Genomic DNA, 26,513 nt, shown 5'->3' on the forward strand with positions numbered 1-26,513 from the left:
AGTGAAGACAGCAGGATGAGGCCTGACATCTTTCCTTCCACCCAGCTGGAAAATACTAATAATGCTGGTAATTTTTTAGATCCTCATAGTAGTTCTTCTTTTGAAAAGTTAAAAGAACAGGGTGCTGTGACTAGAGAGTTACAAGGGAAAGTGCATCAGGAATGCAATATTGTTTCCAGATGTACAATGTCATAAAGAATTTTTTCCACACTTGGAATGGTAACAGGAATTTTTTGAGAGAGATCATTTACACAGTGATGAGATACGTTACATGTAAGTAAATGCCTGTATGCCTGGAATGCTTGTACCATATGTCTAAAAAGGTGTCTATGAGTGATACAGCTTTTATGTACATGTGGTGATGTGTATTTACTTGCATATACGTGATTTGAAGAGGAACATACTTCAGAATATAGAAATAGTGGGACGATGGATTGATGGGGAAGGAAAAATTGCAGTACTCAGGTAAAGGTCTGTAAAGAAATACAACCCTGTGCAGGGAAGTGGGAGAGGGACAGTGCAGCCCAGAGAACCTGAGTTGAATGTGCTAAAGACAGTTTGAATGTCACTGTAGGTGAACCCTCATTGTGGTTTTTGAGCAGGTATTTCAGTGTAGAAATCCACCTGGGATAATGTAGGGATAGAGCACACGCATTCCTCCAGTTCTGCTAGGGTATCATTTTGTGTCTGTTGTGTCCCAGCTAACAAGAAGATTCCTGCAGATTTGCAGAGAGAATCTTAACAACTGCTGAAAGCACTGCTTTGAAGCATGGAACCCCCTCACTCTTCCTAGAGATGGACCCTCCGTTGGATGGATGGAGGAATAACACATTGCCCTGTTGATTCGTCGCTTGACTCCTCTGAGACTCCAGTGGAGGTGATGGGTTGATCCAGCTGCTGGGCGGCACAAAATCTTTAGTCCTTATGCTGCCTGTGTCACATTTGGCCTTCACCAACAATTACTGGAATCCACGGCCTCTCTGTCAGATTTTGATGTTCTCAGGCCATTCCCTGAGGATTCCAGTTTGCAGTAACTATTGATTTTAGGTAAAAGACCATCAAGTAAACAGGCATAGAAGCCAAATGATCATAGCCAAGAAGTAGTGCCATCAGATCAGGGTAAGAGAAAGCACCAAAAAGATTTGCCAGTAATTTGTCAGTGCTGTGGACAAATCTGAGACTTTCAGTCTCCGTGGAAGTTTGCGCATCACCTTTCATCAGCACTAAATACAGGTTCTTTTAAACAAAAGGCCTGGAATGTTTTATGATGTTAGGAGAACAAGTGTTACTGGTAAATACATGTTCAGAAGGTATTGGCAAAAATGCCTAGAAATGGTTAACAAGGTAATGGTAAGAAATGTTGACCTTGATTTGTTTAGCTAAGATGTAAAGATTTTTGAAGGTCAAAGGTGTTCTTGTGTAGTGTTTTGGAGTCTAACTGTGTCTGACCCTCTAACATTAAGCTGCTGTGGCCTGCAGTTTTGAAGAGTGAAGCAAACCAGGGGGAAAGAGAGAAGGGGGAGAGAACAGGAAATGGAGTGAGGTGTTTCAGGAAGTTGTCAGGAGTTGACTGATTGATTCCAGATGGAAAGGGTCACCCTTCATGACCCAGGAAATACTCACTGGGGGAAAGCAGTTGGCTTGTGAAAGGGAAGGGCCTGGGAGTTAGAGACCATAGTGGAATGCACATTCCTCTTCCTTTTATCCATAAAACATTGGTTTTTAATCTTCAAGTATAAAACAATTGGATTGTCCTGTTCATCGGGCAGGAGGGAATGACTGGAGCAAAGTGAAGAAGTTCAGTTATTTTTATGTCCATAATCTCATGATGTCCTTACTCCACATCATTGATAATGATGGCTAGGAGTGTTGTAGCAAAGACACAAAGGTCCCTGTTGAATTTCAGCAGTGCCTTAGAGATTACTGCACACAAGGTCCAAAACTGTGAACGTTCAGGTCCAGATCAGGTCCATGAGAACGCTGTAGTTATTTACCCCAGGTCCCAGCCTGTGCATTGCCAAGTGGCTTTGAGCCTCCTGTGATGGAGAGGTGAATAAAAATGGAACCGCTCATGCAGAGAGGTCTAAAAGTGCTTCTTCCATCCCTGTTGGCTCGGGATGGAGGACGCTCAGGACTTACCTTCAAAGCGGAGCTGTTGCTCATGCTGCAGGGATCTCTGTAACTCGTACTGGAATGTGGCTCGTGTATTGTGCGCAACTTCTACACCCAAATGGGTACTCGGACAGGGAATGTGTACACTTGAAGTCTGCATCTCTTGCAAAGATCTCATACCGAGAGCATGTGGGTGTGTGTTCGCTGGGCTTGTGTATGTGAGCTGAGATATGTATATATGATACAGTGTAACTGTATATGCATGATATACTTTTTATTTACATTTGGTTACAATTTAAACACTTGTCGTAAATATTTCAGACACTGGAATAATTCAGGTCTATTCCCCTGTTGCCACAGTGTGCTCTGGGCTGGCCAGGGAGAGATTCAAATTTATTTCCATTGTTTAAGGGAAAATAATGAAGTGCATCTGAGTGGGTTCAGCTATGTCATGCGGGAAATGTTCCCTTTGGATGCGAGTCTCACTCCACCCAAATGTGCAATGATGAAATCAGTTGGCACACAAAAGCAACACATTTTGTGACAAGAATGCTTGAGAAGTGTAAGAGTACAGTATGACAAGAGCCTTTTGGAATGAATTAAATCTGTCTCGAGAAAGTAAGTATTCGTTAAGCTAGCAGAACCCCGTAGAGGGCAAGGCTTCTCCTGCTACATTCTGAATGTAGTTTGATCAACAATTAGAGCTTGACATTCTCTTACCTAGGCTATGACAGCTACATCTGTGAAAGCTGATGAACACACCCAGGGTTGGATTCTCAATAGCTGTGAATTACTGTGGCTGGGTGGCAGCTGAATGGGGTTCAGCAGTTTTGCACTAATGGTTGAAACCTGAAAGTTTCCCCTAGATGCTGCTGCTTTCAGTAGTTACAACGCAGTTTGTTTGGGTTTTCCTAAAAGTTCATGGTTTAAAGGCACATATATTTCTGGATTTGTAAGACTTGCACCTTTGGATGTTCTATTGTAAAGGGAAAACTAAGTGGGATTAATTAACATACACTTCCTCTAAGAACTGATACACTACTGGAACCCAGCAACGTGGACGTTAAGGTTTAGAAACTGCATCTTGATGTGAAGTCCTTGGGCTCAGATGACTTTCAGGAGGCTCTAAGCACACGAATGTCAAACCCCAGACGTGATCCGAGGTGCTGTTTTCACAGAGTAGGAGTTTCCATTTTGTTCAGTCAATGGAGACCTGTATGTTTAAAGCAGATGCAGATCCATTTGCATCTGAGCGTAGTACAGCAGATGGCTCAGAGTCTGCCTGTGTGTATCAGAGGGCAAATTGCTGTGGCGCTCTGCAGCCTGCCCCCCTGGTTGGGATATTCAGCCCTCTTTGCCATCAGCTATGCTATAGTGCATCATAGGGAACTAAATTTAAGGCCATCTGCAGTAGATGGTTCATTATACAGTTAGGACTTTATATGGCCCTTAGGATGCTGTATTAAATGGAATTAATGCCTAGAATGAAGACTGGAAATATTTTCTCCCCTTCTTGTTGGGCAATAAACCCTGCAGGACATGGTGCCATTTTACAGACTGAATAGGGTTTTAGCTCAGCTGAATAATACATATTTTACAAGTGGAATTTCGAAGCATGTAGTTTACCTGCCTCCTTTCTCTTCCCTTTCTAAACGTGTAGGTTGTGCTATCAACAACAGTGAATGTCGATGGGCACGTGCTGGCAGTGTCTGACAACATGTTTGTTCACAACAACTCCAAGCATGGCCGGAGAGCAAGGAGACTTGACCCTTCAGAAGGTAGGACGTTTGCATGAAGAACAGGTCACAGATGTGAAAGCATGTTGCCCATTCTTCCATTCCTGTTTGTTTCTGGGGGGCTAAGGGGGAACTACAGAACCTCAGGAGGGTTAGAGAAGGAAGAGGCAGGAAAACAGTGTCTACTGCATGCAAAATCTGATCCTCTTTACATCTCAGAGATTCCCCCTCCCCCCAGTTTATTAATTAGTGTGTACTGCAGAGCTGAAAAACCCAGAAACATGAAGTATTATCTGAATTTCAGGCTTCTCGTTCAGCTGGGATAGATTTGATTTCAGGCAAATTAGGCAACATGACATCTTAGTTAAACAGAACTGTTACAGCACAAGATGTGTATGAAAAAGTGTCACCAGTTCCCTTAAACAAACTATGTGCAAAGCATAACAATGCACAGAAGGAGACTGACACTAATTGATTTTAGTTTGTTTGGCCAAGCAAGGCTCATGGCCGGCTGCAGGATGGGTTTTGGACTATATTAAAGCAATTACAAATACTTGTATCTGTTAAGCTTCAAACCGGTTGGCCCCTCCTTTCCCCCTCCCCATACATTCATTCCCAATGCATTCCACCTCTCTCACGCAGACACTAGCTAGAAACTGCTATCTGTGTCTCCTTTTCCCTCCCCTGCAGCTAGTGAAAGTGAGAAGAGCAAGTGATGTTAGTAGAAAAGACAAGAAAGGATATTATTTCATTATAATGTTTTGCTGCCCCACTTCTTAACTGTGCCCTGTATCAACCTAAAAGAAGAATTAATGAACTGGAAGAAAATGATTGAATCAGTAAAGAATTCAGAGTGGTGTTAATTCTCCCCCAGCGGGCAGTGAAATGGTAGAAGGAAAATCCCAGGATTCCTAGCCTAGGAAGCCATCCAGTTTTTCCTTGACTGATTGGATGTGATTGACTGGCTGTTCAAAGGAGTCTCATGTTTTTGGAGCACTGCCAAAGTTCCCCTCCACCTCTGACCCTGTCAACATTGGGAATGGAGTGATGGATTGACTTTGGTTATGGCCTGGAAACCATATTGGGTTCCTGATGGGATGCATAGTCCAGAGGCCTTGAACATATGGAAGAGAGAGGGGGGAGAAAAATCTACTCTATAAAATCAAAAAATTGTCTCCTGAATTGGAGGAATTGGAGGAAACATTTGATATTCCTGTATCTTTTTTTACCCATTGATAAACTTAATAAATCTGATCTCTCTCTCTTTCCACTGGGTTTTTGTGTGATCATATGCTAATGAATGGGGTGGTTTTTAAACAGCCTCTGCACAATCATTTAAGTGTTCCACTTTTCCACCTACTACAGTTGGCCTATTAGGCTTTAATGACACAAAGTTAAGTGCCAGTAATGAATAGGAGAGTCATTAACACCACCAAGGCAGAAAACATGGTTTCATTTATTTATGTATTTGTGTATTGATTTGTTGGGCTTCATGGAATGATAAAGCAGCCTTTATGGGTGAATGGCCAGAGGGGACTTGTCCTAGGCCTTCCTGCAAGGGTTTACACCCACTGTTGCAAACAGTCTCAAATCTGAGTGGGAAAACAACCCTATAACCTGGTGCTCTGATGTCCTTTTGGTTCTGCTCAGCCACACCGTGCATCAAAGCCATCAGCCCCAGTGAAGGTTGGACTACCGGTGGAGCAATGGTCATCATCATCGGAGACAACTTCTTTGACGGGCTGCAAGTTGTGTTTGGAACCATGCTTGTATGGAGTGAGGTAGGTAGAGGTGGTAGAGGTGCCTCCCTATTGCTAAACAGTGTTAATAGGAATTAGTTAATTCCTGTTTTAATAATGGTATAAAAACTGTGGTGTGTAAGGTAGGATGTAAGCCTGTGTGAATGAAATTTATGGGACGTATTTCCTCTGTGGAGCTCCTTGCTGTGTGATGCTATTGAGGCCAGCTGTTCAGTAATATCGAGAATGGAACTGAACAGTTCTAGGTGTCTGGAGACAGTAAAGGTAATGAAAGTAAAAAAGAAAGGGTTAGAGTTTGAGAAGGAGGAAGAATTCCCCCTGGGTCCAGAAATAAGCCAGCAGTTAACCAGTCAGCATAAGCAGTGCAGTTTTCCTGGTGGCAGTTTATCCTAAACGGAGTCTTCCTCTATTGAAGGTGAGAAACTAGACCAGATGTAACACTTTTGCCTGATCTGTGGTGTCTCCATTACAGCAATAAGCAGTGCATTTACTTGTAAAGCATGGTTGGAGGGTGAAAAGTGAAAGCAAGGGATTAACACCGACGTGTTGTAATCGTGCCTCTCGTTTTGTTACTTCCCAGCTGATCACGCCTCATGCCATCCGAGTTCAGACACCTCCCCGTCACATCCCTGGAGTGGTTGAAGTGACATTATCATACAAATCCAAACAGTTTTGCAAGGGTGCACCAGGCAGGTTTATTTACACAGGTAGGTGGCTGTGATTTACGCTGGAGGAGCTCGGGGCTCTTTCCTTTGGTAATCGGTATTGACAACTCTCTGCTTGCTTGCTTTATTTGCTTAGCCTCTTGCTGGTTGAAGGCCACTCTGCTGATTGTGACATTTGGAGATGTAAGGAGATAGCTTCGTTGTTGTGCAGAGCTGCTGAAAACATGTTCATGTTTTTTCCAGATTAGAGCCATGCTGTTACGATATGGGTCTGCCTATAGGTATATTGAGTGTACAGGAACACGGGAGCATAGCTCTACATACTGGATGATGTTTTATTTATAACAGGATTTATTTTACATCGCCCTCTTGCTGGGGGTAACCTTTAATTTTCAAGATGATCCCAAAGGACAAGGAAAGCCTCTTGTATCGAGTGAAGCCAATGAGCTGAGCGGAAAGTAAATCTGTTGGGGGTGTTTTTAGTCTTAAATGGATGATCAGCATCTTTAGTGCCCTGTATTCACCTCTTCTGGCGGAGGAACTTTACCTATAGATCTGAAAAGAAGAGATCAAATGCGCCCAGATGACCATCTCATTGAACTGTCAATACCAGTAGTACCAGTCATGGCATACAATGCATACAGTGTGGTTTCTGGAGCCTGTTAAGCGTGGCTGGAGAGTAACGGTGTGCTGAGCTCTAAAGGATACATTTATATTTAAGTTGAATGACTTGCTCCCACCAAATCATGGTCAGATTTCTCAAAATGGAAGGATTGGGTTTGGGTTTTTTTGAAGCCAAACAATCCTTTTTCTATACTCTTTGTGTATTAGAATTGTCAAAATTGAAATAATAATTGAACTCAATAATGAAGATCCAAGATTTTTGTTATTAAAAACGTGAAGTTAAAAACTTCACCACCTGTTGGGTGAATTGGATTTTTTCCAGAAGTGGGAAAATGTGAATGCAAATCTGACACTTCAGGACTTGAGAAAGAACCAATGATTTGTGAGGATCCTGTTACAGCCTTATGCTGCTTTCTAACCCCTTTATTAGTAGACATTCTGTAGTCATTATTACAGATGGAAATGTAAAATTCTTCTGTGCCATTTTCTGCTTCTGGAGGCCTTGCTCTCACAGTGTCCTGCACAAACATTACTTTGTGCTCTTGGTACCTGTGCTGAAAGGGGTTAGGACTGGAGTGATAGATGTGAAATAGGAATGTGCATTTCTCTGTGAAGAAAAGTCACCTTATTAATGTAAAGCTGTTGTAAGTGCAAGACTTACTTGTACCATGTAGGGGGGACTGAAGTCAGACTGCAGTGCAGCGCTTTAACGCTGAGTTAATTAGAGTGCTTCCTCCAGAAAGGACATAAAGATGCACGTAGGTGCCGTCAGAAGGGAATAGAGTTAAATATACTACCCCTGCTTTACTGCATGGGGATACAGATCTGTTGGCATCCTCTGAGGAGTGAGTGGGTGCTTCCTGCCACATGTTCCAAAACAGCATTCACGGAAGATGCCGAGTGCGAGGGTGGAACAGGCACCTTCTCAATCTGTCTGCTGAGGAGCCTGCAGTTCTCCTGCCATGGCAGGCAAAATGATAAACACAGCTATTGGGTACAGCCTCACCTGTCACCAGTTCCCCCAGGCTGTTGGCTGCTGATAGCAGTAAAACCAGCTCCTGAGCTGTGAAAAGAACATGGTGACTTTTATTTTCTTTGCTGTGGCTGTGCGATCTGAAACCTGCTGGGAGTAAATGCATTGGTTTTAACCCAGGTGAGCTGTGCTCAGACAGTCAGGGCCCTTCTGCCTGGGTGTCCTCCTCAGAGCTTCCACAACAGCTTTTGAACCTCTTAACTGATTTTTGTCAGGTTTTATCAGACAGGAGCATCAAAGGTGCTCTTTTGTGCAAGTGGAAAATGGTGAGAGAGAGATGAATTAATCCTCCACTGAAGAGCTCAACCACGTTATTAGACAGCAGAGAACCTACTGGAAGACAGCATCAAGAAACAAGGTTGTTCAAATGCTGCTGCCCTCAGAATGCATGTGTGTATGCACAGCACTCTGTAGAATGTGCTCAGTAGCAGCAGAGTGGTGCAGCTTTTTGTTGGGTGGAGCATAGCAGACAAATAGCACATAAATACCAAAAAGGAAGATCTAATAGATTTCTAACGATTGGTGATACCGGTTACCTGACTGGTAATAAGGGAAACTTAATAGTTTAATAACGAAAAAGTGTGGAATCCTGCAAAGTAAGAGCATGGGAAGATGTAGTAGTTCTTTCACACAGCAGCAACAACCGGAGCCCTGGTGCTATCGGGATCATGTTATATGAAGTCCTTCATAATTGTTAATGGCCAAGATACAACTTCAGATGAAAAGCACAAAGGATCAAGTCAGGAGTAGCTTCTGAGTAGCTGCCTATGGATACTTCCCAGGTATAACAGGAATAATTATTCATAGAAAGCCATTTGGCTTTCAGAGGGTCCCATTGCATCAGACATGGGCAACCAGTTACAGATACATGCTTCCATTGCCACAGGGCAGTGAGGCCTGTGGTCATACAGGAAAGCTGAAAGTTAGACAGGGAAATAGATCTCTTGGGTTCTGGTCATATCCTTTAATCAGCAGAACTACAATACTGCTCTAAAATACGGAAACAGAAAACCAATGATCTTTGTGCATGTGCCTACACCCTTCATGTTTAATATACAGTCAGCTGTTAATGTTTCTGATTCTGCCTTTGTTAAAGAGTCACATTAGCACAGGTTGTTGGAAGAAGAAAATGCTAAACTGCTGAAAAGATGACTATAAAAATGAAGTAGAAATTCAAGGTATGTCACAGCGGAGCTGTTCCGGGAGCTCATGTGTGTCCTGTGATGTGTACTTCTGATCAGCTCCTTGCATGGTGTGCTCTGCTAGCATGGAGCTGTCAGCGTTCCCACTCCTAAGTACTATCATTCAGCCATCAGATTCCTCTCATCACCCAAATGTGATGTGTGGGCTTTTCTGTAAGGTTCCCAGATGGAAAACTTGTACAAGAGTGAAGCCAACGGGATTCTGTGGACATCTGAGGGTGTGCTAGGGAGCACAGCAGAAAGCTAGAGAGGTGCCTTGTTAGATGTTAATGGCAGTTGCTGAACCAACTTACATGCTTTAGTAGTTCAGTCTATACTTAAAGTGAGCGATTAAAGGTCTATTTTTAAATCACCCCAACTAAACATGTAGTCCCTGTGTGCACCTTAATCAGGTGAACACAGAGGTTACACAAACACCCCCATGTTCTCAGTTGCTTTGCTTTCATCAGCTGTTCCTAAAATAAGAAGGCATTTTCTCTCTGCTGCTAATCCAGCACTAGCCTCATATTCTGCGTTTAATACTGCACAAACTCAGTGCTCTGCTGCTGTAAGTAGCTCCATTATAGTTCCCCTGACTTAATAACGCTTACATCAGCTTACGCCAGCTGAGGATATGTCTCGTAGGCTTTCATATCTTAAGTCTGATGGCAGCTCGGCATTTACTCTGTCACAGAGATGCTAACCTGGAAACGTGTATATCAGGGAGATTTTGAACATAATTTTCCTTGCTGAGCAGAAATCCTCCAGGGGTTACCTTGTCAGAGCAGTGCAATATAAAATAATCTGTAGGATATGTCGGACTCCCCGTTGTACTCTATCAGTCTCTGTGCCATGCACCACGGGTAGGAGGGTACCGGCTTGCTAAAGCTTGTAAGTAGATCTGAGAAGGTCTTGCTACCTGCTTGTGGGGAACAACACTTACAAGGGTGCAGGGAGCTCTACAAATTGGAAGAGCGAGTTCGTGTGGGCAGAACACAACTGATGTGACAGAAAGCATTTGCTCTGCCACTGCTTTAGCCTAGGAAAGGCACACACACAATAGGAGGCAATGCCGTGCTGGGAGGGAGTGGGGTGTTTGGAAAGCTGTTACCAGCGCAGCAAACAGAACACAGGATAGGACAGGATGCTTCTAGCAGCGTCCTTCCCACCCTAGACCACAGCGTACCCCTCGGAGTAGACTGACCTGTGTGTTGGTACCTCCTAAGCCCAAGATTAGTCCAATTGGAGCTGGCAGCATGGGAAGGTTTTATCCTGTGAGGTGGATACCAAGCATCTCCTTACTGTTGGCCTTGGTGAAGGTGTTCACCAGGGAAAGGTGGAATTCAGGATTTAAGGCCACTGATGCCTTTCCCTCACATCTTTTAAGGTTGTCAGACATCACACTGCATAAACTGCTCCCCCTGGCTCAGGGTTCAGGATGCTTCTAGAGCTCTGCCTGCTTTGTTTCTTCTCATTCAGACTTTGCAAACAGAGGATGTGCTGCTCCTGGTCTGCTCCATGGAGTAAAGCAAAGGGGAGCTGCAGAACTTTGCTAGGGTCCCTTTTTGCCTGGCAAAGAGGGAGAGCGCTCCTCTCCCAGGGCGCACGCTGGCAATATGAGGATGAGCTGTCAGTCATGATGAATTGTGCAGATCTTCATAACATCATCTTCCTTCCACAGTCTGATGTGCTTTGATGTGTGGTGAAATAATTAATACTTTAAATGTCAGCACTGTTATCATTGGGTGTCTGAGTTAGTCCCCATTGAGATGAATGGGGCTGAGCTGCTATTTCAGGTTTTGCAAGTGCAGACATCGTGGCATCAATTGCTCAAGTGTGAGAAATTGTTTCTTCTCCTATTCCAGTGAGTCAGAATAGCTGGAGACTTGTATTTAGACTGAAAGCGCGGGGTCTGAAGGGTAAGGAGCAATAGCAGAGAGGAAGCACTGTGCCATAGCGTGAGCCAGATCAAACCTGGCAGACTGGGGGGCATTTAAAGCTCTCCCTTCTGCTGATTGCAGCAGTTCTGTTGGTAAAGCAGTTATGCTAGAGCGGGGTTTAGATTCTAACAATTGAGTTTATTCACCAGGTGGTTGCTCTTCTTTTGCATACCTGATTTCATGCACAGCGTTTTAAACTGTGCTCTGGGACGTTCAGGAGACCCCAGAACACCAGGTCTGAGGCTGCTGAAGGGATTTTCCTGTACCTGAATCCACTTTCTGATCTGTAGCCAGTAATGAGCAGCCTGCTGCTGTGTCAGACCCTTTTATGGTCCCTGAATCCATGAAGCCAAAAGCATTTGGATATAATTTTGGCCTATTTCTATGTAACAGATAAATCACGACTGGTCCAGCAGTTCTTTTCTCAGTGGAAGTGGTGTTGGGGGGGAAGCTGCTTGAACTTGCTGGTGGATTCTCTGTCTTGCCCTTCAGTTGAAAAGGTGCCATTTGCTTCCACAAATGTTGGATGCTGTTTTTTAAGAGGATTCAATGATTGAGATATTTTTGTTTTAATAATGAATAAAATTAGGAGTGGGCAATTTTGTTGCAAGCTGTGTAGACATTGGTTCAAAATGGTCGAGTCCTTCTTAGGACAGTTTATCATTGTTGAGAAATGATTTGCTGCTGTTTATCAGAATGAAAATATCCACGTCAATCCATTGGAAAAATGTTTGTTGAATAATAGCCAATTTCTTCTTCCTGAATTAGCATTCTGTATATTCCCATTAGCTATTTTTAGCAAACTATGTGTATCTATGTTTGAATTCCTATAGATTTTACGTTGCTTTTGCTTAGCTTAAGATCTGTAACTTCACTGGTTAGACTTGTAATCAAGACGAGAGATGGCACAAGATGATATATAGGCTCTTGAGAGAATTGGCCTGTAATGTTCAGGATTATTGGCAAAAAACCCCAACCCCCCAAAAAAGCCCCTTCTGTAGATTCTGTGGCAGTTGAAATGTGTATTATTAAACTCCTTAAGCAAACCAGAATGGCTCCCAGTGGAGAGCAAAGACATTCTAAGTATAGCCAAGACTAAATTCTCAGGTCTGGATTTTCTCTGCTCAATTCCCACTTGATTATCTCCTGTAATATTTAAACTTCATGCGATGCCATAATTATTTAATAGAAGGTAAATAGAAGATGTCTCTCAGTGGGGAATGTGACCTTTTACCTTTGTGGTGTTCTACCAGAGACAGGCATAGATAAACAGAGAATCTGGACCCGTGTCATTGGCTGTCTCACTGGGTAGCTCCAGCCTCCTGGTGTCCGAGGTGGTTTCCCTGCGAGGTGCTGGAGGTGTTTCGGGAGATGCCATCGGCATCCCCTGCAGTCGGGGTTTCCTGTGCTGATGTCACTGCTCATGTAAAAAATCAGTCTCATTTTCCCAAAGGAGGGCAAATGATGCAGGAGGGTGGAATCCGCTGAGCGAGAATGGTGCCGATGGACTTACAAATGCTACTCAGTGAGTGTGCCATGGTATTAGGGGCTCAGCAGCAATTGTGTCGTTTGAATTCTCATGCATTCGGAAGTGTAAGGAAATCCTAAAATCCATACCTGTAACTGTGTTAGTAAACACTTGTAATCCTAATGGATTAGAGGCAGTCGAAGCTTTTGAGCATGCAGAACATTTGGCTTTTGGTTTCTGTATTAATGTGGAGTTTAATTTGGACTAGTCAGAAATGAGATTCTTATTGCCATGATTTCATAGTAGAGTAATTAAAGTGTCTGAAGTGTTATGAAATCATCAGCGATGGCAGCAGGGCTCTACCAGCTATTACTGATCTGGGTCAAAATACCTCAGTTTATCCACTGGAGATTAACATCACCACAGTGACGTGGCTCTGTGTGCATCATAGCCACACAGCACTGACGATGTTAATGTGTCTAATGAATAGCTGTGCCCTAGTTTGTGATGGCAAAATGTTGGGGGCGTGTTTATTAGATGAGCAAATGTGGTACTTTTCATTTCTGACCTGTTGTAATTTGTATTTGTACCATAACTTGCTTGACACAGTAAGTTTTGCCCAAAGCAAATACATTCATCCTTAGAGGGGTATTTTTGTGGCAGTGCCTCCCTGCTGTACCTTTTGGATTATTCACTCAGGCTTTGATAGACGAGAAATTAGCATCAGAAACTGATGTTTTAAGTGCAGAAGTGGTGATTTCTGTGTTCTCTTACCAGGTAAGCCAACATCATGAGTGTAGGGATTCTCTTTGAAAAGGGATTAGTGAGTGAGTAGCTTATTATTCAGCCTATCTTACACACTGCTCAGGGCTCACCTGGGCAGGAGGCAATGACACCTCTCGGGACCCAGGCAAGGAGAGGTTTTCCTGAGAGACGCTGTGAAACTTGTCTGTTTTAGGTAATGAAACTTAGACAAAGGCACAGATACAGATAGATACAGATACAGATGATAAGATATACGCACACTCATATAATGTGGTGTTTTTTTCCTGTTTTCTTTTCAGCTTTAAATGAACCTACCATTGATTATGGTTTCCAAAGACTGCAGAAGGTCATCCCGAGACATCCTGGGGACCCTGAAAGACTAGCTAAGGTAGAAGAGTTTGAAGTTTTTCAATGAGCCCACTAAATATGTTCTGTAACTCTTATAAAAGAGACAAAATTGTGTCTTAAATGACTGTTACATCTGAACATAAGTTACATTCACCAAGTCCAAACAAGAATGCGATTGTGTGGAACCCACAGCTGCCAGTAAGTTTTATCTGTTAGAGCTCAAGCACTGTGCAGATAAAATGAGCATCCAATGCAGGTGTCTTCTCAGGTCATGTCCATTGTCCTTTGCAGTTATCCATATCACTGTGTTGATGCAGCACCCGGCACAGTGTATGGCATTAATGGCTGTATTCCTTGATTTTAGTGCAATACCAAAAGTACCAATGTGTGATGCAACTGCATGATGAAAGACTGTTGTATTCAGATATTATACTGTGTCATGTTTTCCCTGTAACCAGAGGTAACCTAAGCTACCTTCTAGCTAAAGTGCTTTGTTTGGTTATTGTTACTTAGCAAACAGAAATGGACGTGGGGATGAATCAGTTTTTATGTGTCTGTGCCAAAGGATATCCACTGAAATTGAGAAGGGAACAGTTCCTATTTCACTTGGGTAGGTCAGGGAGTTCTTTCACTTTCTGGAGCCGAGGGCGGGTTCAGGACTACGGAGAGCTCCTGATGAGCTGGAGCACGGGGCTGACACATCTCATGCATGGTGATGTTGGTATCAGGTTTGAGATACTGCAAAGGGTTCAGTTTGTCAGATAGGTGGCAAATAATGGCTCTTGAAGGGACCCAGTTTTCAGGATGAGCACACACAAACAGCAGTCACGTCAGAAAATACAATCCCAAGGGTTTATTTGCACTGAAATAGTTTTCTGTTCTAATATCAATGTTCTGCATCTTCTCATCCTCCAGGAAATGCTGTTGAAACGAGCTGCTGACCTAGTTGAAGCACTGTATGGAACGCCACACAACAACCAGGTCAGAATGAGTCCTCGGCAGGGGAGTGATCCATGGTCAGGTTTGGTCATCAACCCTAGAGCTCTTCTCCATGCATGTTTCTGAACTCGTCCCCCTCGTCCTGCAGGACATCATCCTGAAACGAGCTGCAGACATTGCAGAGGCTCTCTACAGCGTGCCGCGGAATCCTGCCCAGATCCCTGCGCTGTCCAGCTCTCCCGCTCACAGCAGTATGATGGGAATTAACTCCTACGGCAGCCAGTTAGGAGTCAGCATTTCAGAGTCAACACAAGGGAACAACCAAGGTAAGCGCTGCAAGTGGTGCAGTGTTCATTTAAACAGTACAAACTGAACCACAGCTGCCACCACAGGAGCTCCTCAGTTTCTGGACCTGCTCAGCTTACAGACACAAAGGTGGCTTTGAACTGTTTGCATTAGAAATGGAGGTGTGCTCCCATTCTGGATGGTGCTTTGTCTGCCGCAGCTCCATCAGCTACGTGTGAAATAAGTTTTGAGTAGGTTTTGATACCAGCTTCACTCCAATCCTCCCTCCCTGCTCCCCACAACAGCTTTCTTGTTGGTGTACCACTGTTTCCATAGAAGACAAGGACAGCAAAACTGTTAAATAGGTGGGAAATTCCTTTTTTTTCTTTTTAAGGCTGCTGTTTGGTGGTGTTACCTTAATGATAACTTGTAGATGTTGTGTGATAAGTATCATTGATAGTTAGGAAAACATGCCCTAAAGTAATGAAATTAAATTAGCAGGAACACATCATAGGAGCAACACAAACTTGGGTGTTTTCTGACTCCTGAATATTTGGACTTTTAGCACTTGATTCCAGTTACACCCAGTCTGTGGCTGACTGCAGGAGCAGGGCAGTGTTTAACCCTCCACAGCAGTCAAACCATGACAGAGGAAGTTAATATTACATATGTTGTGTTAAAAGTCATCACGTAGGTAATTCTGCTGCTTCTTTTAATAAGGTCTTACCAGCCCTGAATTAGAACTTCATAATATAAATGGCCAGAAAGCACCTGGCTTGATATCTAAATGGTAACCACATTTAAAGTAGGTGTTGGGTTCTATCTTTCTAATGAAAGCTTTTCCATCAAAAAGGCCATTTGCAGCTGTAATAATAGCCTTGTACTTTAATGCTGATGGCTGTAGTGGTGGTCAGGGCTCCGTCTGGAGAAAAAAGAGGCTAAATTTTAATCCTCAAATATCTGTGATTTTTTTTACAGACAAGAAATGGTTTTATTTATCCAGTTTATTCTTTCCCCCGAATATTTATAGATGCTGTATATTATATATATAAAATATAGAGTCAAGCTGCAAACTAGATCTGGGTTGTAATTTCCCCTTACTAATGTACTTGCTTTATTTATGATTCATTAATAATTTGAGAAGTATAATCTCCCTCCTAAAACAATAGAAAATCCCCATCCCTGATGGATTCTACCTCAGAAAGAGAAGCACACACGCTGTGTTCCAGGGCTTAGAACAGATCTCAGATTTTATTCAGATCAGCTGTGATTAGAAAAATACGCATCTGTTCACTGCGGAAAGTTAGTTTCCCACCTTGTTTTAACACTTCATATTGCTTAACTTGAAAGCACGTGCAGAAACGCCCCTGAATTTAATGGTATTTCCTTAAATGTTTTAATGACTCTGGATTGAAATAAGTCATTTACTTAAGCAGGGAATATACAGGAGAAAGTTCTGCAATGTGTTCTCTTCCAGGTTACATTCGCAACACGAGCAGCATCTCACCCCGAGGTTACTCCTCCAGTTCCACACCTCAACAGTCCAATTACAGCACTTCCAGCAACAGCATGAACGGCTACAGCAACGTCCCCATGTCCAACCTGGGCGTCCCCGGCTCACCCGGCTTCATCAATGGCTCTCCCACAGGATCCCCCTATGGCTGTACGTGCTTTGCTCCTCTTGCATTTGATTCTTGCTCCTGCTTAACTTCATTTACCACGTCAGGAAATGCAGGTCTTTCAAGAGAAGTACTCAAGATTTAGTGAAACCTTTGTGAAAGGTTCTGATCTGGGTTCTGGTGGTTTTTGGTATGAACTAGAAGGTGTTCCCATTTTTCAAGAATAGAGGAATACTGAATCAGTCCTGCTTGTGTTTCCTTCATTTTTTATCCTTATACAGATTCCAAAGTGGCAAAGGCCACAGTGAGAAAAAAGGTACAGTTCGCAGCCATCACTTTTAGCACAGGCTACTCTGAGTGCTATGTAAAAGCCACTCTAAAATAATTTGTATGTGTAGGAACTGCATTATCAGAGAGCTGAATTGTGGATTAAATTTCCTGTGAACCTGTGTTACCATCATAACCAGAAATATAACAACGATGGGATTCAGTTCTGGAATTTAGTATTGTTCACTTGTAGTTACTGGTTTTACCATTAGCAAGTCACTGTTCCTTTCATGCTTTGGTTTTTCTCTGACAATATGTGTAATATATATATATATACACACACATACACACGTATAAAATAATGACCAGTTAACCAGCTATTTACTGAGCTATTATGTATTTACCTACACTGTAGCTCAGAGTGAGACTGAGATCTTCTTGTAGAATTAGAATGGATAAAAAGAAGGGAGGCATCTTAAGCAGTTTTACTAAACTTCTATGCCTGTGTTTCTAATAAGGATTCACCTTTCCCTGTTGCAGTAATGTCTTCAAGTCCGACAGTTGGCTCCTCCAGCACTTCTTCCATCCTTCCATTCTCCTCTTCCGTCTTCCCTGCTGTCAAACAGAAGAGTGCCTTTGCTCCTGTCATCAGACCCCAAGGGTCTCCTTCTCCTGCCTGCTCTAGTGGCAATGGAAATGGGTTTAGAGGTAAGAAATGTACAATTAATATTCAGCCTGCACATGTAAAGCACAGTGTTAGTCTGGGTAAACACAGGAATCATCTGAATACCATTACACAGCTATTACAGGACTGAGTAGTGGAAATCTGACCCAATCCAACTGGATTAAAGCAATGCTCTGAGCTTTGTCTATTTGGTTTTAAAACAACAGGGGACAGACACTCATTTAGACCAAGAAGGATTTGCCCCACTCTGCTTTTCAGTACCAGGTCTTTGGTGAGGAACAACATCTCCTCCTTAGGCTTCAGGGACTTGTAAACTGAGTGTCTGCCCTGCAGAGTTACCACACAGCCCTGTATGTAACAGCCCATGGCTCGAAACCTGCTGCAAGGTTTAGGCACATACCGGGAATTGAGCCCTATAGTACAGTTACAGCCTTTTTAAAGGTGATCTGCAAAACAAATGTGAGTATTAAGATAAGAATGGAAACCTGTACTAAATTATTTCTTTTAACAGGCTGTGGAGGGGAGTGCGATGCTTAAATACGCTCCAAGTCTCCATAAAAACAGCCTTTATAGGGCCTGGGAAGTCATCTGGCTCCTTCAGACTTCACTAGAGATAGCCCAGAAAACACAACTCTGGGAATTCAGCCATGCCAAGAGCCAGTGATAATTCCAAAATGAGCCCCACAAACTGCACCTGTTGATTTGGGTGCATTATAAATCCTTAGCTGGGCCCCAGGGATGCACAGAGTGTGATTATTTGATACAGTAAGGAAATTCTAAGTGTGGTGAACAAAAACAATTACACTTTTAAAAGCAAACTGACAGAATTGTGAAGCCCTGTCTTCCCCTGCCCCAGTGGCAGGAAGCTGCTCCTCTGAGATCGTCTTCTTCCTCCTCATGAAAGATGGTGATGGGAAATAGGATTTCTTTTCCACTGTTTAAAGAAGATGAGAAGGATTTGAAGTAACTTTGTAAACTCTACATATAGGGAGTTGTGTTGACCCAGCAGTTGTAGCTGTTCATCTAAACTGTTTAGGTACACGTTTATGCTTGGTAAATTATTTCTTGGTGCCTAAAGGAGTCATCAGTGCCTGGTCTGATTTAGTGAAACATTTACCTAGGAAGGGGATCAGCTTAGCAATAGTTTGCTTGTTTAGCTTAAGCCAGTTGGACTCTAAACTAAAGCCAAATCAGTCTGTCTGCTTTAATGTTAGGCTTGCCTAACTGCTATGCTGGGAAGGCCTGATTGTTATGAAGTTACCTAAGGCAGTGCCAACCCCAAATCAGTTCAGTGAGAAAATCACTGTCAGGGAGACAAATAAACACAGATTAAAAACCCCACTGACTTTTAAGTTAATGCTTTTCCCTAACGTACCACATCTGTCCTGGCTGCTCAAGATTCCACCTAGCAAGAGTTTGTCTCCTTTTTAATCCTTTTGTGAACAGGTAAAGTATTAGAGTGCTTAGTGTTTATATCATATTTTCTCCAATCTACACATTAGAAATCAAAATAGAACTTTGAACATAAAAGCTCAAACCTCAAAATCCTGTCCTCACATCCATGCATTTCTGCTGACAAAAAGTCCACTCCTGAGGGGTTCAGGACTAATGGATCAGTTAAGGTTACGATCATTCACTGAAATAGCTTAGGCATATACAGATGCAGAGACTTGGACATGGATAAACCCATACAAAGTTATTGACCGTATCCCTTTCTTTGTGGGATACTTCCTTGTACATCAGCAGCCTGATACATAAATACAATAATATGCTGTTATTTAAATAAGCTTTCAGCACACACAGCACACCAGGACCTGTCAGACTGCAACAACGAGCAACAACAGATGACTCCTAGCAAAGGTAGCAGTTGCTTTGCAGAATAGATCCCGTCTGCCCCCGTTTGCTGTGCCAGCTCTTTGTAACTATTGAACGGTTTCAGCCATAGATGCAAATTCTCCTTTCCAACTGAAATATTTAAATTGATGCAAGCTGGGGAGCACATGCTTTGGAAAGGATCCAGATACACACAGCCTGATATCCAAATTAACGTTCCCACAGTGCTGACAGACACACGGCCAGAAAGTCAACAGGAGGGTCCCAAAGAGGCTGCTTGAGTGGACTTACTGGGCTGCAGCAATGGGAGGTTGTTAATCCCCTTGGCTATGGCTTTGCCCGGTACTGTAAGCTAAGAATAGATGAGCTGGTAATGTAATTTATTTACTAACATCTCAGATTTCAGCATCAGTAAATACTGATGAAGATGGAATAGCAAAAGTGCAGAGCAAGCAGTAAGTAGATGCAGGCTTCTTCCCAAAGCATTCCAGGCACAAGTGGTTTGACATTACCTCCATTTCCCCACCCTCCATAATGTAGGGCAAAATCTCTGCAGTGGGGATTTCTTTACCTCAATGTAATGTTTGCGATGTAATTTAGCTACGTCTTTTCTTCAAAGGCAAAAGTTTCCTGGTGATAGAGTCTCCATCCTACTTACAACATCCTGTTGCAATGAAAACATTACAACTATTACCCACACCTTGGGATGTGCCACTCACAAGCAGCAATGAAACCTAGAGTATAACTTCCACATACATTAACCAAGAAGCGTTTAAGCCTGAGTTAAAACTGATCTAACCAGAAGTAGCTGTACACGTACAAGCTTCATCCTCAGACAGGCATTCCCATTATTCCAGGCAGTTTACTGCTGGAAATTTTTTTTCCAAAAACATATTTTGGAGGAAGGTCTTGGTGATGCTTCAGAGCTGCTGGAGACAGTAGGACAGCTGCTAGGGAATATCCTGTAACTCAGAAGTATTGGCTGAGCATGAAACCTGCCTATCTGCTTGGCTTTGGGCTGCACAACACAGCTGAGACATGTGGGATACCCTCAGATAACCCCCTGTGCCATGTGTTCCTGCTTACTTCTCTCACCTGCCATCTGCTATCCATTCCTACAGTGTAACAGGACATTATAGGTAGAGAATAAGCAGCAATCCATACTGGACACCACTCACTTCTATATGCTCTCCAAATTGAGCGCAGGTGATCCTGATCACAACACTTGTGTGCTCTGTTCATGTCATATGTCAAGGCAGTTTATAAAAGGCACTGGATAGGATGTGACATGATGCAACGCGGCATGCTAAGTACACAAATGCCCAATCAACTCATCTCAGATGGAAGGCAGCTGATGGGAAAAGCAAGCAAATTGGAAACTGCTGGAACAGCATGGACTGCTGCGTGCCCAGATTCCCTTTGGCCAGCTCAGCACATCTCAACATAAAAATGCAAGCTCAGTTACAAGGAATAGCAGGCAAGCCCCAGAAGGTCAGATGTTCCATTAACTGTCAGGATCCTGGCCAATCCAAAGGTATTGAAGCCTGATACCCTCAGAAACAGTTTAGCAAACGGGACACCTGGGCTGTTTCCTAAAGAGATACAGGTATTTATATTAAAGACCCTAATTAATTACCAGTACCTTGCCCTGGCCCCATTAGGGGTGTCAACAGCACAGGGGGTTCCACTCTCCTTGCATTAAAAGGCTGTGCAAACAGGTAAAGAGAGAAACTGTTGCTCTGAAAAGTTTGGAAGGGGTGGGATTCCCGTGACCTGGCTTGCTCACACAGCACAATGGTTCCAGTGCAGAGTCTGCTGCTGCTGCTCTGTGTTGAAGCCCAGCTCAACAAATAAACACACTCTTAACTCTCAAAATAACTCTTACCAGAGATTCTAACCAGGTAAAAATAACAGGGCCACTTCCACACTAGGAATGTTCAAGCAATATGCTTGTGCCTGAATCAGAATGATTCCAGAGCCAAGGCAGTGATTTAATTATGCCAAAGGCAGCGAATGCTGCGTACATGATGTCAATAGATACGAGAAATATGTATCTGCCATCTCATTAAATCCGATACAGTGGAAGATCAAGTACAGTTTTCTCCCCAGTTTATTGGCAGAGATGTAAGCAGCACAGCCTGCTCCAAAATAAAAACCTTAAGAGCTATTTAAATCTTCTTGCTAACACTTAACTGAACAAAAATATCTCCTGTTACTGTTAATTACTTATCTTTCATTTGATGGGATGTTAATTTTAGTAGCTCTTCATATATCACAGAGCTATTTGAGCCAGACAAGAGCTCCATTTTTAATGGGAAAAAACAAAAATCTGCTTTTTTTTAATGGAAGAAAATATTCAGGACTGTTGGGTGTACCCCCCAGAAAAGGAGGATATTGCGCAAGATTCACTGTTGACATCTTGGAGGTGAAAACTTAGCTGCTTTCTAGTCTAATTGGAAGAACAGCTAATTGCAGAGTGGCTTTACATTCCTGCGTGCTTTGGTAATTAAACTAATGCATGTGTGACACTGCAAACACATATTTTGATTTTAAGAGTGTTCCTAATTACCTTGAACTAAATCACAGTGGTTGTTGAGGCAGCCTTAATGCCTACACAGCTTAGCACCATGGTGAGGCAGTAACTACATCAGCACAACTCCACAGGTGAGACCAGGTTGACTTCTCCATCTCTGAGCTATCAATGATTTTCTCTAGATTGGTTAAAAACATCTTGCATAAAATATAGCTTAACCTGCTTGTTATCTAAGAGAGACAAACCCAGTGTTCATAAATATCGTACCTGCTTGTGGTTAGACGCGGTGAGTGGGTGAATGCCAATCTTCAATCTTCCATCCAGGTACAGAAGCATTGCTGCAAAAGAAAGTGTTAATTTCCTGGAGGAAAAAAAGAAATTCTTCAGGAAAAACTCAAAGCTTTTGGCTACTTTTTAGTGTCTCAGTTGGAACCATCCTGCACCGGAGCTGGAATTTAGTTCACTTTCATTCCAGTATAAAGGATGATGGTGCCCTTCAGCAGAGCTACTGCTGGTTGCCTGCTCCATGGAGGCCAGCTGGGTTTTCCTCTGGAAATCCTTTCTTTATCACTTTCAGTTCCTTAGTTACTTAAGAATAAATGATGATAATAAATGGGCGCATGGTCTTAATATTGACAGTAAGTCTGCACATTTTCTAGTGGTCATGGTGCTGGGGTTCAGCAGGATGGTGAAGTCTGTGCTTTAGGGGCTGCAGCTTTTATTAGACCAACAGCTTGGTGGCTTGCAAAGTGCAGCCTTCCCCTTACCTACAGCCAGCTCGCACATGGAGATGTTTCTGGTGTTGCAGGGTAGGAACATTCAGTTAGGATGCTCTGAGTAGCACCACTGGAACACTTTGTTCACCTCTTCAGAGAGCTGTAGAACTGTAAGACTGGAGTTTGCTGGAAACCTAGTGCCAAAAGAGGAAAAACAAATGAGAAGGCAGTGCTTTTGATGGGACAGTGTAAATGCTCAGCACCCATCTTTCCCAGAAAGCATAGTTTTAAACCAGGTCAGTATTTAGGCCCCAACAAAGCACTGAAAAACTACATCAGCATGTGCATGCACGTGTATGTATGTACATGTGTCCAGTCCTCACCAAGCAGCTCTTTGAATTGCAGAGTTCTTTTCCACTACAGAGCAAGGCAGCAGTTTTAGGGGCTACTTGTAAACACCAGGCCTGTGATGGTTATTAATTACAGCCATTAAAGGTGCCCATCACCAGAGCATCTGGGTGCTCTCCACGTTGGATTATTTATTTATAAAAAACTTCTCCAACCCTGTGACAATTTTAATGAAGTGTTTCAGTTGATAATTGCAAGCTGTCAAGGTTAATACAATAAGGCTCATCTCCAATTCCTTTTCCATTTCTCTCCAAGAGGAAAAAAAAGACCCTCTGGGATAATGACTGTGGTTTCTATATTCCCAACTCATCAGGGAGTGTCCTGCATTGAACCACCTTTATTGAAAAGTTACATCGATTCAATATATAGTAATACAGGCAAAAATAATTACAGCTTTGCTAGCAGTGTAAGACCTTAATCCAGACCTCACAAACATTCAATAAAAAGCGATACAGGCTGGGAATAGGCTTTTGACAGTGCAGCCCCAAAGGGGAGTGGAGGTGGGGTGGAAATGGGCAGATGAGGGTATGTAAAAAGAGAGAGAACCACGGAGCAAAGCCGCTCAGATGAGCTGGGGAAAACCAGGTGAGAATTCCAGCCAATATTCCTCACCTTCCTGGTTCTTTGTTGCAGGAGGAGGTGAAGTTGCAACCTTAGGATGAAATGGCAGTGAAACAATTACCCTTTGCTTGTCCTTTCTGTGTCAGGGTAGAGTTCTACCTGAATTTGCCCAGCGGCAGGTTCCATCCCTGCAACTTCTGAGCAGTGTCTCTGCTCCAGAGCACTTACAGCCTGCAGGAAGAAAACCGACTTGGGCTGGGAGAGCTAAAATGAGGAGAGGAAAGCAAGGAGGGGAAAGTAGGGACCCTGCTGTTTGCTCAGGAGGAGGAAGGGAGGCAAAAGAGGGGTCACCAGGACCCCCTATAGGAGTAGTAACACACTCTCCTGCTTGCAGAGGCAGTGCTGCTGTTGCTATCACTAGCTTGAGTCCAGGACTGCTGCAGAACAGAATATTCCAGTTATACAGTAAAAATGGACTTCCACTTACCTGTAAGGAGCTTCCTAAAATGATGCCTCTGTGAGTGGTCTTCAGATACTTTTGAAGAGACACAGCACAAACTCAGACTTGATCTCTGCTTTGATCTGCTGGAAGAGGTTTTCCTTGCTTAAAAGAAATGAAAATCATGCTGTTAACAAGAGTATCCGATAAAGCATTTGTGCCAATGTGGGCTATTCCCCTCAGGAACAGCCGCTGCCTGGCTGGAATGAATCCATGTTCCCCGTACCAGGGTCTACTGCCTCTGCACAGACAGTCTGACTCTGCCTGTTCCAGAAGGGAAGGTGGCCACAGGCACCACCTCTGGAGCTGCTCCTGTGTTTGCTGTAGGCAAAGGACCAGCCAGGTTACCCCAGAGACACAGTTTCAATCCTTTGAGCTCACCTGGAGGATTTTGCCCAATGCAGATGAGGCAAAGCTCACACAGATACACATTGGATACCTGGGGGGGGGACGGGACACCTCTGCTTCCAGCCGTGTGGAAACCAGATGAGGGCATCAATCCAGACTTAAGCTGAGTTTTCTTTCCTAGAGGACAGAAAGAGGAAGGCTTGTGGTTAATAGACAGGGAGAAGGCTCCAGTGCCAGGCTGACCCTTAGGGTCATGGTTTAGTTTGAGGAGGAGGAGGAGCTTGCTCCTTGGTGGGAGCAGAAAATCTCTGTCTTCTAATGCACCCCCTAAAGCAGGCATTCAGATCTTTACCTGCTGTAGTTAGGGTTAGGTAAATGATCTGCTTGGAAATATGTTTGACAATCAATAGGAGATTCCTCAGCAGGCAGAAGTCGGTGTTTGACTGAAGGTGCTTTGGTTTCACTTTCTCTTTCAGGGTTGTGCCAGAACTGGCCGGGACTGCAGCCCTCCTCACTTACAAACCATGAAAACATTTCTTTTCCCGTTGTATTAAACCCCAGCCCATGGCCCTGGTTGTTTAAAAACACAGCTCCAATAAAAGAGTCAGGGTAGTGGAGGAGCTTGCCCCAAGCGCTTTTTTAACCACCACAAACACAAGGGTGAAATCAGTTCCCATGGGACAGGGCTTTAAACACATGAATAATCCCACAAATTTCAGTGACCATAAATCTGTACAGGATTAGGCCTTTGCACTGCGTCAAGGCCCCTTTGAAAATATGACTCACTCATTTGTTATATAAATACATATAAACTTCACTTACCCTCAGAACCTCTGGGAACAGCACCAGTTCCAGGCAGATTCCAGTGATGCTGGTGTCAGTTATGAAGGATCCAGCTGCAATTAGAGGCAGGGAGAGTGACTAATAAATAATTTCCATAAGCCCAGTGTTCTGGGAATGTGCCAGGGAAGAACTGCAGGGGGTCAGGCATGGGGTGAACAGAGCGAGGAACAGGCTGCTCCGCTAGCTCCACTGCAAGGGGATTAACAAACCGAGCTCCAGTCACTGTCCCAGGAATGGGGACCTGCAGGTCCCTGGTGAGGCCCCATAAGCAGCATGTGGGCCAATTCCCACTTGCTTCCCCATCTTCCCTCCCTCCCAACATAACCCTTCTGCACACAGGCCTTGTGGGAAGTGAAACCCAGAACTGAGCAGGGTCCTGAGGAAGGGTCTGCAGTGTGCACCCTGAGATAGCGTGGGAAGTCTGAAGTTCTGAGGGTGGTTCTAAGCAACGTCCATCTCCAAGGATCCCTCAGGAGATGAGCACCCAAAAATGGGCTTGCATTTCCAGAACCTCACCTGCTGAGGGCTGAACTGATTTATCCATTCATCAACTGAAGGGCTCAAATGTATTTTGTTCCTTACAGATTTGCCAGATTTTCATCGTTGTCACTTTTCTCTTTCAGCCATGACTGGCCTTGTCGTTCCCCCGATGTAAGGAAGAGGCAGTTCTGCTCCTCTCCCTCTTCCCTTTTTTCCTCTTTTTTGTTTTCGTGTTTCTTTTACAGCACAAAACTACTTATTGTGATGGACCACTAAAAAGAAAATAATAGCACTACAAGCTCTTTTTGGGGGGAAAGCCAGGCCCAGGAGAGAAAAAAAAGGAACATTTTTTATGGACTGGACAAGACAGAAGTTGCATCTTTTACCTGTTTCGTATTTGTGACACAACCACATCAACTCCTAAAACACTGCGAAGGAAGCATCAGCCGCCAGCCGGGATGAACAACAGTTGCCCAAATGGAACCCGAAATGCAAAGTCCTTCCTGACAGCCGTGAAACCTTCCTGAGATTTGTAAACTATGAAAAGGAGAAAGAAATTGGCAAAAATGATTCAAGCTTGATATTTTGGATACAATTTGTTTTACTTTGTAGGGGAAAAAAGCTGAAGTTTCTATTTTCTACGGAGCCTTTCAGATATCGATTTAGTTTATGCAGAAAAAAAACAATTCAACAAAACAGGGTACCAGCATGAAAGGATTTCTAGGACAAACAAACTGCCGTGAATGATGGAACTTTGGTGTATGTGTGTATTTGCTCATAGTTTAACCTCTTTAAAAAATGTAAGATGTTTTACAATTATTTAAATAAATAAACTTGTAACTTATTGTATGTAGAGGTAGACATT

At 43.3% G+C, this 26,513-nt stretch overlaps 1 protein-coding gene across 1 annotated transcript in view; it reads left to right on the forward strand.

The window, feature by feature from the left end:
- Positions 1-25,823, forward strand: part of EBF2 (EBF transcription factor 2) — a gene marked incomplete at both ends in the record, with an annotated part of 114,761 nt that extends 88,938 nt beyond the window's left edge. Inside the window, 9 exons of the mRNA XM_080634618.1 lie at positions 3,773-3,890; positions 5,499-5,629; positions 6,189-6,315; positions 13,584-13,672; positions 14,548-14,613; positions 14,720-14,897; positions 16,334-16,519; positions 17,283-17,450; positions 25,792-25,823. Of these exons, the coding sequence (XP_080490744.1) occupies positions 3,773-3,890; positions 5,499-5,629; positions 6,189-6,315; positions 13,584-13,672; positions 14,548-14,613; positions 14,720-14,897; positions 16,334-16,519; positions 17,283-17,450; positions 25,792-25,823 (1,095 nt within the window). The remainder of the gene's footprint in view (positions 1-3,772; positions 3,891-5,498; positions 5,630-6,188; positions 6,316-13,583; positions 13,673-14,547; positions 14,614-14,719; positions 14,898-16,333; positions 16,520-17,282; positions 17,451-25,791) is intronic.
- Between the last annotated feature and the right edge of the window lie 690 nt (positions 25,824-26,513).

Source organism: Psittacula echo (assembly GCF_963264785.1).
Source record: "Psittacula echo genome assembly, chromosome: 25".
NCBI lineage: Eukaryota > Metazoa > Chordata > Aves > Psittaciformes > Psittacidae > Psittacula > Psittacula echo.